Source organism: Astatotilapia calliptera, chromosome 8, assembly GCF_900246225.1.
Source record: "Astatotilapia calliptera chromosome 8, fAstCal1.2, whole genome shotgun sequence".
In the NCBI taxonomy this organism is placed as follows: Eukaryota; Metazoa; Chordata; class Actinopteri; order Cichliformes; family Cichlidae; genus Astatotilapia; species Astatotilapia calliptera.
The window spans coordinates 20,592,509-20,606,792 of NC_039309.1; the positions used below are offsets into that span (position 1 = coordinate 20,592,509).

The 14,284-nt window shown below is 46.3% G+C and overlaps 2 protein-coding genes across 3 annotated transcripts; both read right to left on the reverse strand.

The window, feature by feature from the left end:
- Window positions 1-2,430: 2,430 nt before the first annotated feature.
- On the reverse strand, window positions 2,431-5,521 carry LOC113027673 (PE-PGRS family protein PE_PGRS26). Of its 2 annotated transcripts, XM_026177337.1 has the most exons (4): window positions 5,452-5,521; window positions 5,188-5,238; window positions 4,606-4,683; window positions 2,431-4,310 (listed from the first exon to the last, which is right to left on the reverse strand). In XM_026177337.1, the coding sequence occupies exons 1-4, from the start codon at window positions 5,504-5,506 to the stop codon at window positions 2,473-2,475; spliced, it is 2,022 nt and encodes a 673-aa protein (XP_026033122.1). In that variant the 5' UTR covers window positions 5,507-5,521; the 3' UTR covers window positions 2,431-2,472. The 2 variants fall into 2 exon arrangements, with proteins under 2 accessions (XP_026033122.1, XP_026033123.1); XM_026177338.1 differs by lacking the exon at window positions 4,606-4,683.
- Window positions 5,522-10,801: 5,280 nt separating this feature from the next.
- LOC113027674 (uncharacterized PE-PGRS family protein PE_PGRS3-like) lies at window positions 10,802-13,388 on the reverse strand. The gene is made up of 3 exons (XM_026177339.1): window positions 13,316-13,388; window positions 13,052-13,102; window positions 10,802-12,450 (listed from the first exon to the last, which is right to left on the reverse strand). Exons 1-3 carry the CDS (start codon window positions 13,368-13,370, stop codon window positions 10,844-10,846), a joined length of 1,713 nt encoding a protein of 570 aa, XP_026033124.1. The 5' UTR covers window positions 13,371-13,388; the 3' UTR covers window positions 10,802-10,843.
- Window positions 13,389-14,284: the final 896 nt, after the last annotated feature.

The following is a 14,284-nucleotide window of genomic DNA, read 5'->3' on the forward strand; positions in this document are numbered from 1 at the left end:
GAAGAGGGGCCTGAAAACTGAAGGCTCTCCCTCCCATTCTACTTTTAAATACTCTAGGAACAACAAGTAGGCCTGCAGAGCGAGAGCGAAGTGCTCTAATAGGGTGATCTGGTACTACAAGGTCATTAAGATAAGATGGGGCCTGATTATTTAAGACCTTGTATGTGAGGAGCAGGATTTTGAATTCAATTCTGGATTTAACAGGAAGCCAATGAAGGGAAGCCAAAACAGGAGAAATCTGCTCTCTCTTTCTAGTCCCTGTCAGGACTCTTACTGCAGCATTTTGGATCAGCTGAAGACTTTTCAGCGAGTTTTTAGGACTTCCTGAAAATAATGAATTACAGTAGTCCAGCCTGGAAGTAATAAATGCATGAACTAGTTTTTCAGCGTCACTCTGAGACAGGATATTTCTAACTTTAGAGATGTTGCGCAAATGGAAGAACGCAATCTTACATATTTGTTTAATATGTGCATTAAAGGACATGTCCTGGTCAAAAATGACTCCAAGTGATAGGTTTATGCTACAAACCTATTCGCTGGAACGTTAAGGACAATCTGCTACGCAGCAAAAAGCAAGACTCAAGGCACCAAAGTTCTCTGGTTACTCATGCATGAGGGAGACCTGGCTGGAGCCAAGCGTCGTTCCACCACTTGACCACTGTCAGACTCTCAGCCAGGTTTCCCCACAGCACTCCTTTTATTGTGGTTACATGAATATGCATAGGGTCATTAACATATAACATCTTACATAGGTATACATGTGAACAAAGAATACTGTGTGTGTGTGTGTGTGCGCGCTGATCAAAGGGTCAAACATCCTTGGTCAGGAGGAGGGTAGACTAGACCCCCCCCGGTGAGGAAGTCCAGCAGTTCATCTAAACAGAAAAGCACTTAGACTAGAACAGACGTAGCTACGTTAATCCTACCATAAAACAATTAAGACAAGATGCGACCTCTTCCCGTGCTCCCAGGATGTAGGTGTGCATTCTAGTGTGGAATGCACACCAAGCCTCTGTAGCCTGTTAAAGATCACACAACTTATCACTACACAATTGATTATACACCTCTAAGCATCTATGGTTAAATATTTCTAAGCATAAATGACAATCAACAATACAAACTCTAACACCAAGGTTCCTCACAGCGTTACTGGAGGCCAAGGTAATGCCTTCCAGAGTACGAATCTGGTTAGATACCATATTTCTAAGATTTTCAGGGCCGAGTACAATAACCTCGGTTTTATCTGAATTAAGAAGCAGAAAGTTGGCAGCCATCCAGGTCTTTATGTCTTTAAGACATTCCTGCAGTTTAACTAATTGGTGTGTGTTATCTGGCTTCATGCACAGGTAGAGCTGGGTGTCATCTGCATAGCAGTGAAAATGTATGCTGTGTCTTCTAATGATGCTGCCTAAGGGAAGCATGTATAATGTAAACAGAATTGGTCCTAGCACTGAACCCTGTGGAACTCCATAATTAACCTCAGTGTGTGAAGAGGACTCTCTATTTACATGCACAAATTGGAGTCTATTAGATATGATACAAACCACTGCAGTGCAGTACCTGTAATACCTACAGCATGTTCTAATAGGATATTATGGTCAACAGTATTGAACGCTGCACTGAGGTCTAGCAGGACAAGCACAGAGATGAGTCCACTGTCAGAGGCCATAAGAAGATCATTTGTAACCTTCACTAAAGCGGTTTCTGTGCTGAACTCTGAAACCTGACTGAAACTCTTCCAATAAGCCATTCCTCTGCAGATGATCTGTTAGCTGTTTGACAACTACGCTTTCAAGGATGTTTGATATGAAAGGTTGGAGATTCGCCTATAATTAGCTAAGACTGCTGGGTCTAGAGATGGCTTTTTGAGTAAAGGTTTAACTACAGCCAGCTTGAAGGCCTGTGGTACATAGCCGATTATTAGAGATAGGTTGATCATATTTAAGATCGAAGAATGGCAGGACTTCTTTGAGCAGTTTTGTAGGAATGGGGTCTAAAAGACACGTTGATGGTTTGGGGGAGGCAATTATTGAAGTTAACTCAGAAAGATCTATTGGTGAAAAAGAGTATAACATCAATGGTACTAAAGTAGCTGTAGATATTACATCTGTGGGATGATTATTGGTAATTTTTTCTTTAATGATAAAAATGTTATTTGTGAAGTTCATGAAGTCATTACTGGTTAACGTTAAATGGATGGTTTGCTCAAAAGAGCTCTGACTTTCCCTCTGATTGTTCTTGGCATTTTGGTAAACTAGCTTTTTGTTGGGCTTTTTTTTTTAAATTAAAAAAAATATATATAAAACCACCCAGAGCTTACCACCTACGCAAATTATACCAATAATTTAGTTGTCTAGGATTACTATGGAAATGACTAAAATGTTAGAAATAGGTAAAGTACCTTAATCAGTGGACAAATAAACATATAACTTGAAGTTAAGAGTTTTATTCAAGAGCAAAGCAGTTTTCTTGCTATTGTGTCAGGACTGTGGAATTAGTGTAAGATTCCAAAGCCAAAGTCAAGTCTTCCAGCACCAACTTCAGCTGCTTCACATTTAGTGAACTGGAGTCACTCAGCAGGCCGCCCGCCGTGGCGTTGGAGTCACTCAGCAGGCCGCCCGCCGTGGCGTTGGAGTCACTCAGCAGGCCGCCCGCCGTGGCGTTGGAGTCACTCAGCAGGCCGCCCGCCGTGGCGTTGGAGTCACTCAGCAGGCCGCCCGCCGTGGCGTTGGAGTCACTCAGCAGGCCGCCCGCCGTGGCGTTGGAGTCACTCAGCAGGCCGCCCGCCGTGGCGTTGGAGTCACTCAGCAGGCCGCCCGCCGTGGCGTTGGAGTCACTCAGCAGGCCGCCCGCCGTGGCGTTGGAGTCACTCAGCAGGCCGCCCGCCGTGGCGTTGGAGTCACTCAGCAGGCCGCCCGCCGTGGCGTTGGAGTCACTCAGCAGGCCGCCCGCCGTGGCGTTGGAGTCACTCAGCAGGCCGCCCGCCGTGGCGTTGGAGTCACTCAGCAGGCCGCCCGCCGTGGCGTTGGAGTCACTCAGCAGGCCGCCCGCCGTGGCGTTGGAGTCACTCAGCAGGCCGCCCGCCGTGGCGTTGGAGTCACTCAGCAGGCCGCCCGCCGTGGCGTTGGAGTCACTCAGCAGGCCGCCCGCCGTGGCGTTGGAGTCACTCAGCAGGCCGCCCGCCGTGGCGTTGGAGTCACTCAGCAGGCCGCCCGCCGTGGCGTTGGAGTCACTCAGCAGGCCGCCCGCCGTGGCGTTGGAGTCACTCAGCAGGCCGCCCGCCGTGGCGTTGGAGTCACTCAGCAGGCCGCCCGCCGTGGCGTTGGAGTCACTCAGCAGGCCGCCCGCCGTGGCGTTGGAGTCACTCAGCAGGCCGCCCGCCGTGGCGTTGGAGTCACTCAGCAGGCCGCCCGCCGTGGCGTTGGAGTCACTCAGCAGGCCGCCCGCCGTGGCGTTGGAGTCACTCAGCAGGCCGCCCGCCGTGGCGTTGGAGTCACTCAGCAGGCCGCCCGCCGTGGCGTTGGAGTCACTCAGCAGGCCGCCCGCCGTGGCGTTGGAGTCACTCAGCAGGCCGCCCGCCGTGGCGTTGGAGTCACTCAGCAGGCCGCCCGCCGTGGCGTTGGAGTCACTCAGCAGGCCGCCCGCCGTGGCGTTGGAGTCACTCAGCAGGCCGCCCGCCGTGGCGTTGGAGTCACTCAGCAGGCCGCCCGCCGTGGCGTTGGAGTCACTCAGCAGGCCGCCCGCCGTGGCGTTGGAGTCACTCAGCAGGCCGCCCGCCGTGGCGTTGGAGTCACTCAGCAGGCCGCCCGCCGTGGCGTTGGAGTCACTCAGCAGGCCGCCCGCCGTGGCGTTGGAGTCACTCAGCAGGCCGCCCGCCGTGGCGTTGGAGTCACTCAGCAGGCCGCCCGCCGTGGCGTTGGAGTCACTCAGCAGGCCGCCCGCCGTGGCGTTGGAGTCACTCAGCAGGCCGCCCGCCGTGGCGTTGGAGTCACTCAGCAGGCCGCCCGCCGTGGCGTTGGAGTCACTCAGCAGGCCGCCCGCCGTGGCGTTGGAGTCACTCAGCAGGCCGCCCGCCGTGGCGTTGGAGTCACTCAGCAGGCCGCCCGCCGTGGCGTTGGAGTCACTCAGCAGGCCGCCCGCCGTGGCGTTGGAGTCAGTCGGTTTGGAGAAACCTCCCTGGAAACCAACATTCTGACTGACTGCAGTTTTTCCCTTCACGGTTTTAACGTTGTTTGGCTTTTTCAAAGGCAATCCAGATTTCAAGTTTCCAACTGATGCTTCAGTATCCACTTCATTAGTTTCCTGTTGTACTGGAACAAAAATAAAAACAAAATTTAAAACAAAACCACAGACACTATTAAGATTTAGTCAAATCCACACCGAGCAACTGGTCCCAGACTTTGTGCCCTACATCACTTTTTGGTCATATGCAAGGATACTGTTGCATAAATATCTACATTACGTCAATGAACAATGTAGATAAGGATTTTTAAGTCAATTACAACACCACTGACCAAAGCCCTCATGCATGTGCCCCACACAAGTGTGCTGTCACATGCTTGTGAACTACTGGCAACAAACTACATAAAACTGGATCTTGCTTACCTTCATCAACATTTTGAGTCAATATTGACTGGAGCAGGGCAAGCGCTCTCTGTATTGAACCATCATTGGCTCCAAGACCTGTAAACACAACATTCTTATTATACAAAAGGTTTTCACATTGAGGGAAAGTTTATACTACAACCTTCAGCTGGTTTCCAAAGTTAACAAATATCTTCCTCCGAGTCCACACATACAGACAGTAACAGGTACTTACATAAGTGTCTATTTGAATTATGACCCTGTGTTTTATACTTTTAATTTGAAAACATTACACATAATATAACCATTAAACTCAACTGCTGGCAACAACCCAGTTCTTGACAATTTAAGCATTTCCCCCCCCCCTTCATTTTTCTTATTTAATAACTTCAAATCACATTGAGTAGTCTTGTCACAGGATACAAGACAAAAAAAAAATGAATACACTTAGTACAACATGCCCTGATAAGCTTTTGAAAATTTTGTGTTCTATACATTTTTCACTCTTTCAGATGAATGACAGGCATTTTAATCACCAACCATCTTGAAATGAATTTTGTAACCGTGTGCCCTCAAGCATAAATTAGAAGCCAGGGACCTTACCTGTCTTTTCCCTCTGCAGCACTTTATTCTGTCTGTGATTCAATCCACTGACTGCAAAACAGGAGGAACATGATTTACAATTAGCGCATTTCTGTTCATTCTTTATGCCGTTTGATGCCAAAAGAGATAACTTGCAATAGCTAAGTGATATTTCCAAATCTTTACACCAGAACCTTCTAGCAGTTCCAAGATCTTATCTTACAAAAATCTACTCCTAAGTTAATTAACATAAGTGTCAAACGAAGCAGAAAGAAGCTACAAAACCTCCAGCAAGCCAAACAGCCAGCAGACAAACGAGAATGGTCCGAACAGCTCCCATTGTTCCAGCAACCAAGCACAGATGGAAGTCACCTGTGAGGTTTAAAAAGGCCACTGTGCAGGCGTCACACCTGCAGCTCATCAGCTCCAATTATCTTACTTTGGAAGAAAAAGAGGAGCAAAGACGCACTCCACACCAGTTGCTGGCAGTAATGCACCATTTTGCTGTTTGCAACTGCCAAGAAATATTTTAAAAGAAGAAGAGCCGATAAGAAAAGGCAAGAAACTTTGCAGTCTTTCAGCTCATGATAGATCGTACAGGGTTCAGTTTAACTATAAAGATTAATACAGAGCAATGTGGAAATGCCAAGATAAGGAAACATCGGAACATCAATTATTGAAATTTATCTGAAGGGGATTAAAAATATGAAAACCACAAACTTTTGCAAATTTTCAAACATATGAGGGCATGTTGTACTTAAATATTTGTATTTTTTGTTCTGTTCTGATCAGACAGGCACGCAGAAGTTTTTAAACTGTAAGTGCAATCCATCTAAACTGGCAGTAAAGAGACATTTCACATAAGCAAACATGGGCAGCTATAATTGATAAGCATATGCAGGCAAATATGAGTCATAGCTATAATCAGATTCTACAAGCTTTTGTGCCCCACGCTCCCTCCCTTTTTTCCAATTCATTAAATATTCATTAGTACGTGAGGATCTGCCTAGCCCAGGAGCCATCGTCAATCTCCCATTGTTTGCTAGAAATGCTTAAAATGAAGATGTGGAGCTATGTGACATATTATATATGGTCTTTAACAAAGCAAACTATAAAGCAACACCAGTGCTGCTGAAATTTGCTTTATTTTTACAATCATGACATAAATATGACAAACATTGTCCACATAGTTGTTGACGTTTTCTCAAATATGCATGTGTTGCATAACCAGTACATTCCATAGTTGTGCTCTTTTCCATCTCTGTATCTTTCCAGCTAGCGTAGGGGCTGCCGGTATTTGACACGTTTCCTCATGTCTGCAGGGAGAAGATGCAGGAAAGCAAACCGTTAAACTCACATTTCCAGCTGTCACAAAAATCCTGGCCCAACTTAGATGAACGCGTTAGAGAGACGTGCAGGTTCCAGCATGTATTGTGTTGTTATGTGATGTGTCTTGTGTTGTGCACGGTATCTGTCACATACTGATCACACTGGCATTGGAAGAAGGCCAGACCCACAGGAGTCATGTTGTCCTGGTACTTTCCGTAGAAATCCACCGTCTTAAACGTGCGCTGCACCAGTGAATGGCTGTGTGGAGAGACGATACAGCAGCAGATGTTGGCGGTGTTATTGATGAAACCTGAATCGTTTTCACCCTGATAACAGTTTAAAGTAGAAGCAGAGGTGGGAAGCAACAAAGTACAAACACTGATACTGTACTCGGCTCAGCAGCTTAGAACCAAAAGCTATATCAAAAACATTGACAGGTAAACTTATGTAACATGTTAACATAGGACCCTTTCTTTCATATAAGCTTTCCAATTCTTGCATCCATTAAATGTGGAGAGATAAGGCAAGACATCACAATTGCCTCCAACAGCTGCTGTTTTCATGTGAATTGCCTCTCACCCTCAGACCTTTCTCAACAGGGTTGAGGTCAGGGGAGTATGGGGCCACACCATGGGTTTCTCACCTTTTATTCCCATAGTAGCCAATGCAACAGATGTTCTTTGCACCATGAGATGGTGCATTGTCATGCATGAAGATAACTTTGCTACGGAAGGGACAGTTCTTTTGGTACCATGGAAGAAAGTGGTCAATCAGAAACTAAAGGTAACCAAATTACACTGTCGCAAATAACATTACATAATACATTTATTTAAATTGCCAAGGTCATTGTCACAGACCTTAAAGGTGCACATCCACATAGTAGTAAACCTCAAGAGTTCTGCATTTCTGCTCAAGTTAAAAATAATTTACATTTCTGTATTTTCACCATTCTTTAGTGCACACACAGTAAATTGACATAGCTACTGGCCACTATGAAGTTTGGTGTTTTGTAGGTTAAAATTCAGCTTATTTAAGGATATTATTTCATTATTAGGAACTATATCTTTGAGGTCCGTATCATTTTCATGTCATACCTATAAGCAATGAACTCACCACCCTTCCCTATTCAATTCAATACAATTCAATTTTATTTATATAGCGCCAAATCACAACAAAAGTCGCCTCAAGGCGCTTCATAGATACAGAGAAAAACCCAACAATCATATGACCCCCTATGAGCAAGCACTTTGGCGACAGTGGGAAGGAAAAACTCCCTTTTAACAGGAAGAAACCTCCAGCAGAACCAGGCTCAGGGAGGGGCGGCCATCTGCTGCGACCGGTTGAGGTTAGAGAAGGAAGACAGGATAAAAGACATGCTGTGGAAGAGAGACAGAGGTTAATAACAGATATGATTCGATGCAGAGAGGTCTATTAACACATAGTGAGTGAGTAAAGGTGACTGGAAAGGAAAAACTCAATGCATCATGGGAATCCCCGGCAGCCTACGTCTATTGCAGCATAACTAAGGTAGGATTCAGGGTCACCTGGTCCAGCCCTAACTATATGCTTTAGCAAAAAGGAAAGTTTTAAGCCTAATCTTGAAAGTAGAGTTAGTGTCTGTCTCCAAACTGGAAGCTGGTTCCACAGAAGAGGGGCCTGAAAACTGAAGGCCCTCCCTCCCATTCTACTTTTAAATACTCTAGGAACAACAAGTAGGCCTGCAGAGCGAGAGCGAAGTGCTCTAATAGGGTGATCTGGTACTACAAGGTCATTAAGATAAGATGGGGCCTGATTATTTAAGACCTTGTATGTGAGGAGCAGGATTTTGAATTCAATTCTGGATTTAACAGGAAGCCAATGAAGGGAAGCCAAAACAGGAGAAATCTGCTCTCTCTTTCTAGTCCCTGTCAGGACTCTTGCTGCAGCATTTTGGATCAGCTGAAGGCTTTTCAGCGAGTTTTTAGGAAATCCTGATAATAATGAATTACAGTAGTCCAGCCTGCAAGTAATAAATGCATGAACTAGTTTTTCAACGTCATTCTGAGACAGGATATTTCTAACTTTAGAGATGTTGCGCAAATGGAAGAACGCAGTCTTACATATTTGTTTAATATGTGCGTTGAAGGACATGTCCTGGTCAAAAATGACTCCAAGGTTCCTCACAGCGTTACTGGAGGCCAAGGTAATGCCATCCAGAGTAAGAATCTGATTAGATACTGTAAATGGCGTCGCTAGAAGTCTGACTATCCACACAGCTAAACATGAACCCAGGAACTCCAGACAATAGATGAGATTAGGGCTGCCACAAACGATTATTTTGATAGTCGACTAGTCACCGATTATTTATGCGATTAGTCGACTAATCAGATCATCATCCACTGGACGTAAAACTACAGCTTATTGCACCAGCAGCATCTGCTCTTATATAACTATCATTAGCTTACAGCTTTAAGCTTTTAAGGTGCTAACTAAAAATAAAGACAAGATGATAGTTTATTCAATTTTAATGAAATTTGCAGATTGTTTCGGTGAAGTTTAATAAACTCCTTGCTATCTAAAATATAACAGGACAACGGAGTATATTCTCCAGCAACTCACACTTCTGATAATCAGCTGTCTGCTTGACGTTTATTCAGCTGTGTAAAAACTATAACTTTAATCTCAGACAAACCGATTTACTCAGGAACAAATAAAATACTAAAAAATAAAAAAAAAAGCCAAACAACAACATTTTTAATTTATCTAAGTGACTCATATATATTTAACCTGAGTAGCGAAAGACGGCGGTGGGTTTGAAAACAATTTGCCGGGAGTCCGGTGTTCTCACCGCGCTAGCTATCGAGCTAGTGGGTAACAGACGTCTCCGAAAACGTCGGAGCGCTTTTGAAAATATGTGGTGTCCTGATAAACTGAGCCGATATTTGAGGTTTACACAGCTACATTCTCGGCTGAAAATATGTTAAACGTTTATTTTGTGACCCAGAAAGAATAATAAGAGTAATATTAAAACTAACTAGCTGCCGCCATTGTTGGAAACTGAGCTGGGCCGCGCTATGAATTCTGGGACACAGCTGCTTCTTCTTCTTCGGGGTTTAACGGCAGCTGGCATCCTTGTACATGCAGTGCTGCCATCTTCTGTTTCAGTCCGTTATTACACTCTTAAATCCTGCTACTTATTCCTGCGTCTTTTGGGATCTTACAAAGCTTCAAAGACGCGTCGACTATTAAATCAGTCGTCGACGATTTTGATAGTCGACGTAATCGTGACTGGTCGACAAATCGTGGCAGCCCTAGATGAGATCTTATGAAGTTTACTGGTTCTTTCATTTTGTGAAACTGTAACAATAAAGCATATGTGGAAATGTATATTACTCATCTGTACTGTTAACAACAACATGTGCCAATGACCTAACAATGCATTTGAGAAGCTAGCATGACGATTAGCACCGCTAATTAGCATTTGAACTGGCGATCTCATTTACATATGAATAGCACATAGAAAACTTGTTAACTGTAGTCCATCACACATAAAGACAACACTTGGAGTGTCTCATTGCCTTTTACCATTAAATACTTACAGACAATGCTTTAACAAACACCCAAAGAAGGACATGAATGTGGAGCAGCCATCTTGAACAGCATAGCAAGAAAACATGAACTTCATGTCTAACTCTTCTTCTACTGTCCCAAAATATCGACTTAAAGGGGCCACAGGGTGGCGCATTTACTAACATTTAAAACGTGAAATTAACTAAGCAGTAACATAACACTCCCCGCCTGGGATTATAACAATCCCACATTAAACGGTCAGTCACTAAACTTTTCGGGGGACAGCAGCAAAACCACTTCTGTTACAGGACGAGAGAAAGTCTTCTTATTGCCTGAGTGCGAAGTATTGGGGGAGGCAATTATTGAAGTTAACTCAGAAAGATCTATTGGTGAAAAAGAGTCTAACATCAATGGTACTAAAGTAGCTGTAGATAATATTACATCTGTGGGATGATTATTGGTAATTTTTTCTTTAATGATAAAAAAGTTATTTGTGAAGTTCATGAAGTCATTACTGGTTAACGTTAAATGGATGGTTTGCTCAAAAGAGCTCTGACTTTCCCTCTGATTGTTCTTGGCATTTTGGTAAACTAGCTTTTTGTTGGGCTTTTTTTTTTTAAATTAAAAAATATGCACCCAGAGCTTACCACCTACGCAAATTATAACAATAATTTAGTTGTCTAGGATTACTATGGAAATGACTAAAATGTTAGAAATAGGTAAAGTACCTTGATCAGTGGACAAATAAACACATAACTTGAAGTTAAGAGTTTTATTCAAGAGCAAAGCAGTTTTCTTGCTATTGTGTCAGGACTGTGGAATCAGTGTAAGATTCAAAAGCCAAAGTCAAGTCTTCCAGCACCAACTTCAGCTGCTTCACATTTAGTGAACTGGAGTCAGTCGGCAGGCCGCCCGCCGTGGCGTTGGAGTCAGTCGGCAGGCCGCCCGCCGTGGCGTTGGAGTCAGTCGGCAGGCCGCCCGCCGTGGCGTTGGAGTCAGTCGGCAGGCCGCCCGCCGTGGCGTTGGAGTCAGTCGGCAGGCCGCCCGCCGTGGCGTTGGAGTCAGTCGGCAGGCCGCCCGCCGTGGCGTTGGAGTCAGTCGGCAGGCCGCCCGCCGTGGCGTTGGAGTCAGTCGGCAGGCCGCCCGCCGTGGCGTTGGAGTCAGTCGGCAGGCCGCCCGCCGTGGCGTTGGAGTCAGTCGGCAGGCCGCCCGCCGTGGCGTTGGAGTCAGTCGGCAGGCCGCCCGCCGTGGCGTTGGAGTCAGTCGGCAGGCCGCCCGCCGTGGCGTTGGAGTCAGTCGGCAGGCCGCCCGCCGTGGCGTTGGAGTCAGTCGGCAGGCCGCCCGCCGTGGCGTTGGAGTCAGTCGGCAGGCCGCCCGCCGTGGCGTTGGAGTCAGTCGGCAGGCCGCCCGCCGTGGCGTTGGAGTCAGTCGGCAGGCCGCCCGCCGTGGCGTTGGAGTCAGTCGGCAGGCCGCCCGCCGTGGCGTTGGAGTCAGTCGGCAGGCCGCCCGCCGTGGCGTTGGAGTCAGTCGGCAGGCCGCCCGCCGTGGCGTTGGAGTCAGTCGGCAGGCCGCCCGCCGTGGCGTTGGAGTCAGTCGGCAGGCCGCCCGCCGTGGCGTTGGAGTCAGTCGGCAGGCCGCCCGCCGTGGCGTTGGAGTCAGTCGGCAGGCCGCCCGCCGTGGCGTTGGAGTCAGTCGGCAGGCCGCCCGCCGTGGCGTTGGAGTCAGTCGGCAGGCCGCCCGCCGTGGCGTTGGAGTCAGTCGGCAGGCCGCCCGCCGTGGCGTTGGAGTCAGTCGGCAGGCCGCCCGCCGTGGCGTTGGAGTCAGTCGGCAGGCCGCCCGCCGTGGCGTTGGAGTCAGTCGGCAGGCCGCCCGCCGTGGCGTTGGAGTCAGTCGGCAGGCCGCCCGCCGTGGCGTTGGAGTCAGTCGGCAGGCCGCCCGCCGTGGCGTTGGAGTCAGTCGGCAGGCCGCCCGCCGTGGCGTTGGAGTCAGTCGGCAGGCCGCCCGCCGTGGCGTTGGAGTCAGTCGGCAGGCCGCCCGCCGTGGCGTTGGAGTCAGTCGGCAGGCCGCCCGCCGTGGCGTTGGAGTCAGTCGGCAGGCCGCCCGCCGTGGCGTTGGAGTCAGTCGGCAGGCCGCCCGCCGTGGCGTTGGAGTCAGTCGGCAGGCCGCCCGCCGTGGCGTTGGAGTCAGTCGGCAGGCCGCCCGCCGTGGCGTTGGAGTCAGTCGGCAGGCCGCCCGCCGTGGCGTTGGAGTCAGTCGGTTTGGAGAAACCTCCCTGGAAACCAACATTCTGACTGACTGCAGTTTTTCCCTTCACGGTTTTAACGTTGTTTGGCTTTTTCAAAGGCAATCCAGATTTCAAGTTTCCAACTGATGCTTCAGTATCCACTTCATTAGTTTCCTGTTGTACTGGAACAAAAATAAAAACAAAATTTAAAACAAAACCACAGACACTATTAAGATTTAGTCAAATCCACACCGAGCAACTGGTCCCAGACTTTGTGCCCTACATCACTTTTTGGTCATATGCAAGGATACTGTTGCATAAATGTCTACATCATGTCCTTGAACAATGTAGATAAGGATTTTTAAGTCAATTACAACACCACTGACCAAAGCCCTCATGCATGTGCCAGTAACAGGTACTTACATAAGTGTCTATTTGAATTATGACCCTGTGTTTTATACTTTTAATTTGAAAACATTACACATAATATAACCATTAAACTTAACTGCTGGCAACAACCCAGTTCTTGACAATTTAAGCATTCCCCCCCTTCATTTTTCTTATTTAATAACTTCAAATCACATTGAGTAGTCTTGTCACAGGATACAAGACAAAAAAAATGAATACACTTAGTACAACATGCCCTGATAAGCTTTTGAAAATTGTGTTCTATACATTTTTCACTCTTTCAGATGAATGACAGGCATTTTAATCACCAACCATCTTGAAATGAATTTTGTAACCGTGTGCCCTCAAGCATAAATTAGAAGCCAGGGACCTTACCTGTCTTTTCCCTCTGCAGCACTTTATTCTGTCTGTGATTCAATCCACTGACTGCAAAACAGGAGGAACATGATTTACAATTAGCATGTTTCTGTTCATTCTTTATGCCGTTTGATGCCAAAAGAGATAACTTGCAATAGCTAAGTGATATTTCCGAATCTTTACACCAGAACCTTCTAGCAGTTCCAAGATCTTATCTTACAAAAATCTACTCCTAAGTTAATTAACATAAGTGTCAAACGAAGCAGAAAGAAGCTACAAAACCTCCAGCAAGCCAAACAGCCAGCAGACAACCGAGAATGGTCCGAACAGCTCCCATTGTTCCAGCAACCAAGCACAGATGGAAGTCACCTGTGAGGTTTAAAAAGGCCACTGTGCAGGCGTCACACCTGCAGCTCATCAGCTCCAATTATCTTGCTTTGGAAGAAAAAGAGGAGCAAAGACGCACTCCACACCAGTTGCTGGCAGTAATGCACCATTTTGCTGTTTGCAACTGCCAAGAAATATTTTTAAAGAAGAAGAGCCGATAAGAAAAGGCAAGAAACTTTGCAGTCTTTCAGCTCATGATAGATCGTACAGGGTTCAGTTTAACTATAAAGATTAATACAGAGCAATGTGGAAATGCCAAGATAAGGAAACATCGGAACATCAATTATTGAAATTTATCTGAAGGGGATTAAAAATATGAAAACCACAAACTTTTGCAAATTTTCAAACATATGAGGGCATGTTGTACTTAAATATTTGTATTTTTTGTTCTGTTCTGATCAGACAGGCACGCAGAAGTTTTTAAACTGTAAGTGCAATCCATCTAAACTGGCAGTAAAGAGACATTTCACATAAGCAAACATGGGCAGCTATAATTGATAAGCATATGCAGGCAAATATGAGTCATAGCTATAATCAGATTCTACAAGCTTTTGTGCCCCACGCTCCCTCCCTTTTTTCCAATTCATTAAATATTCATTAGTACGTGAGGATCTGCCTAGCCCAGGAGCCATCGTCAATCTCCCATTGTTTGCTAGAAATGCTTAAAATGAAGATGTGGAGCTATGTGACATATTATATATGGTCTTTAACAAAGCAAACTATAAAGCAACACCAGTGCTGCTGAAATTTGCTTTATTTTTACAATCATGACATAAATATGACAAACATTGTCCACATAGTTGTTGACGTTTTCTCAAATATGCATGTGTTGCATAACCAGTACATTCCATAGTTGTGCTCTTT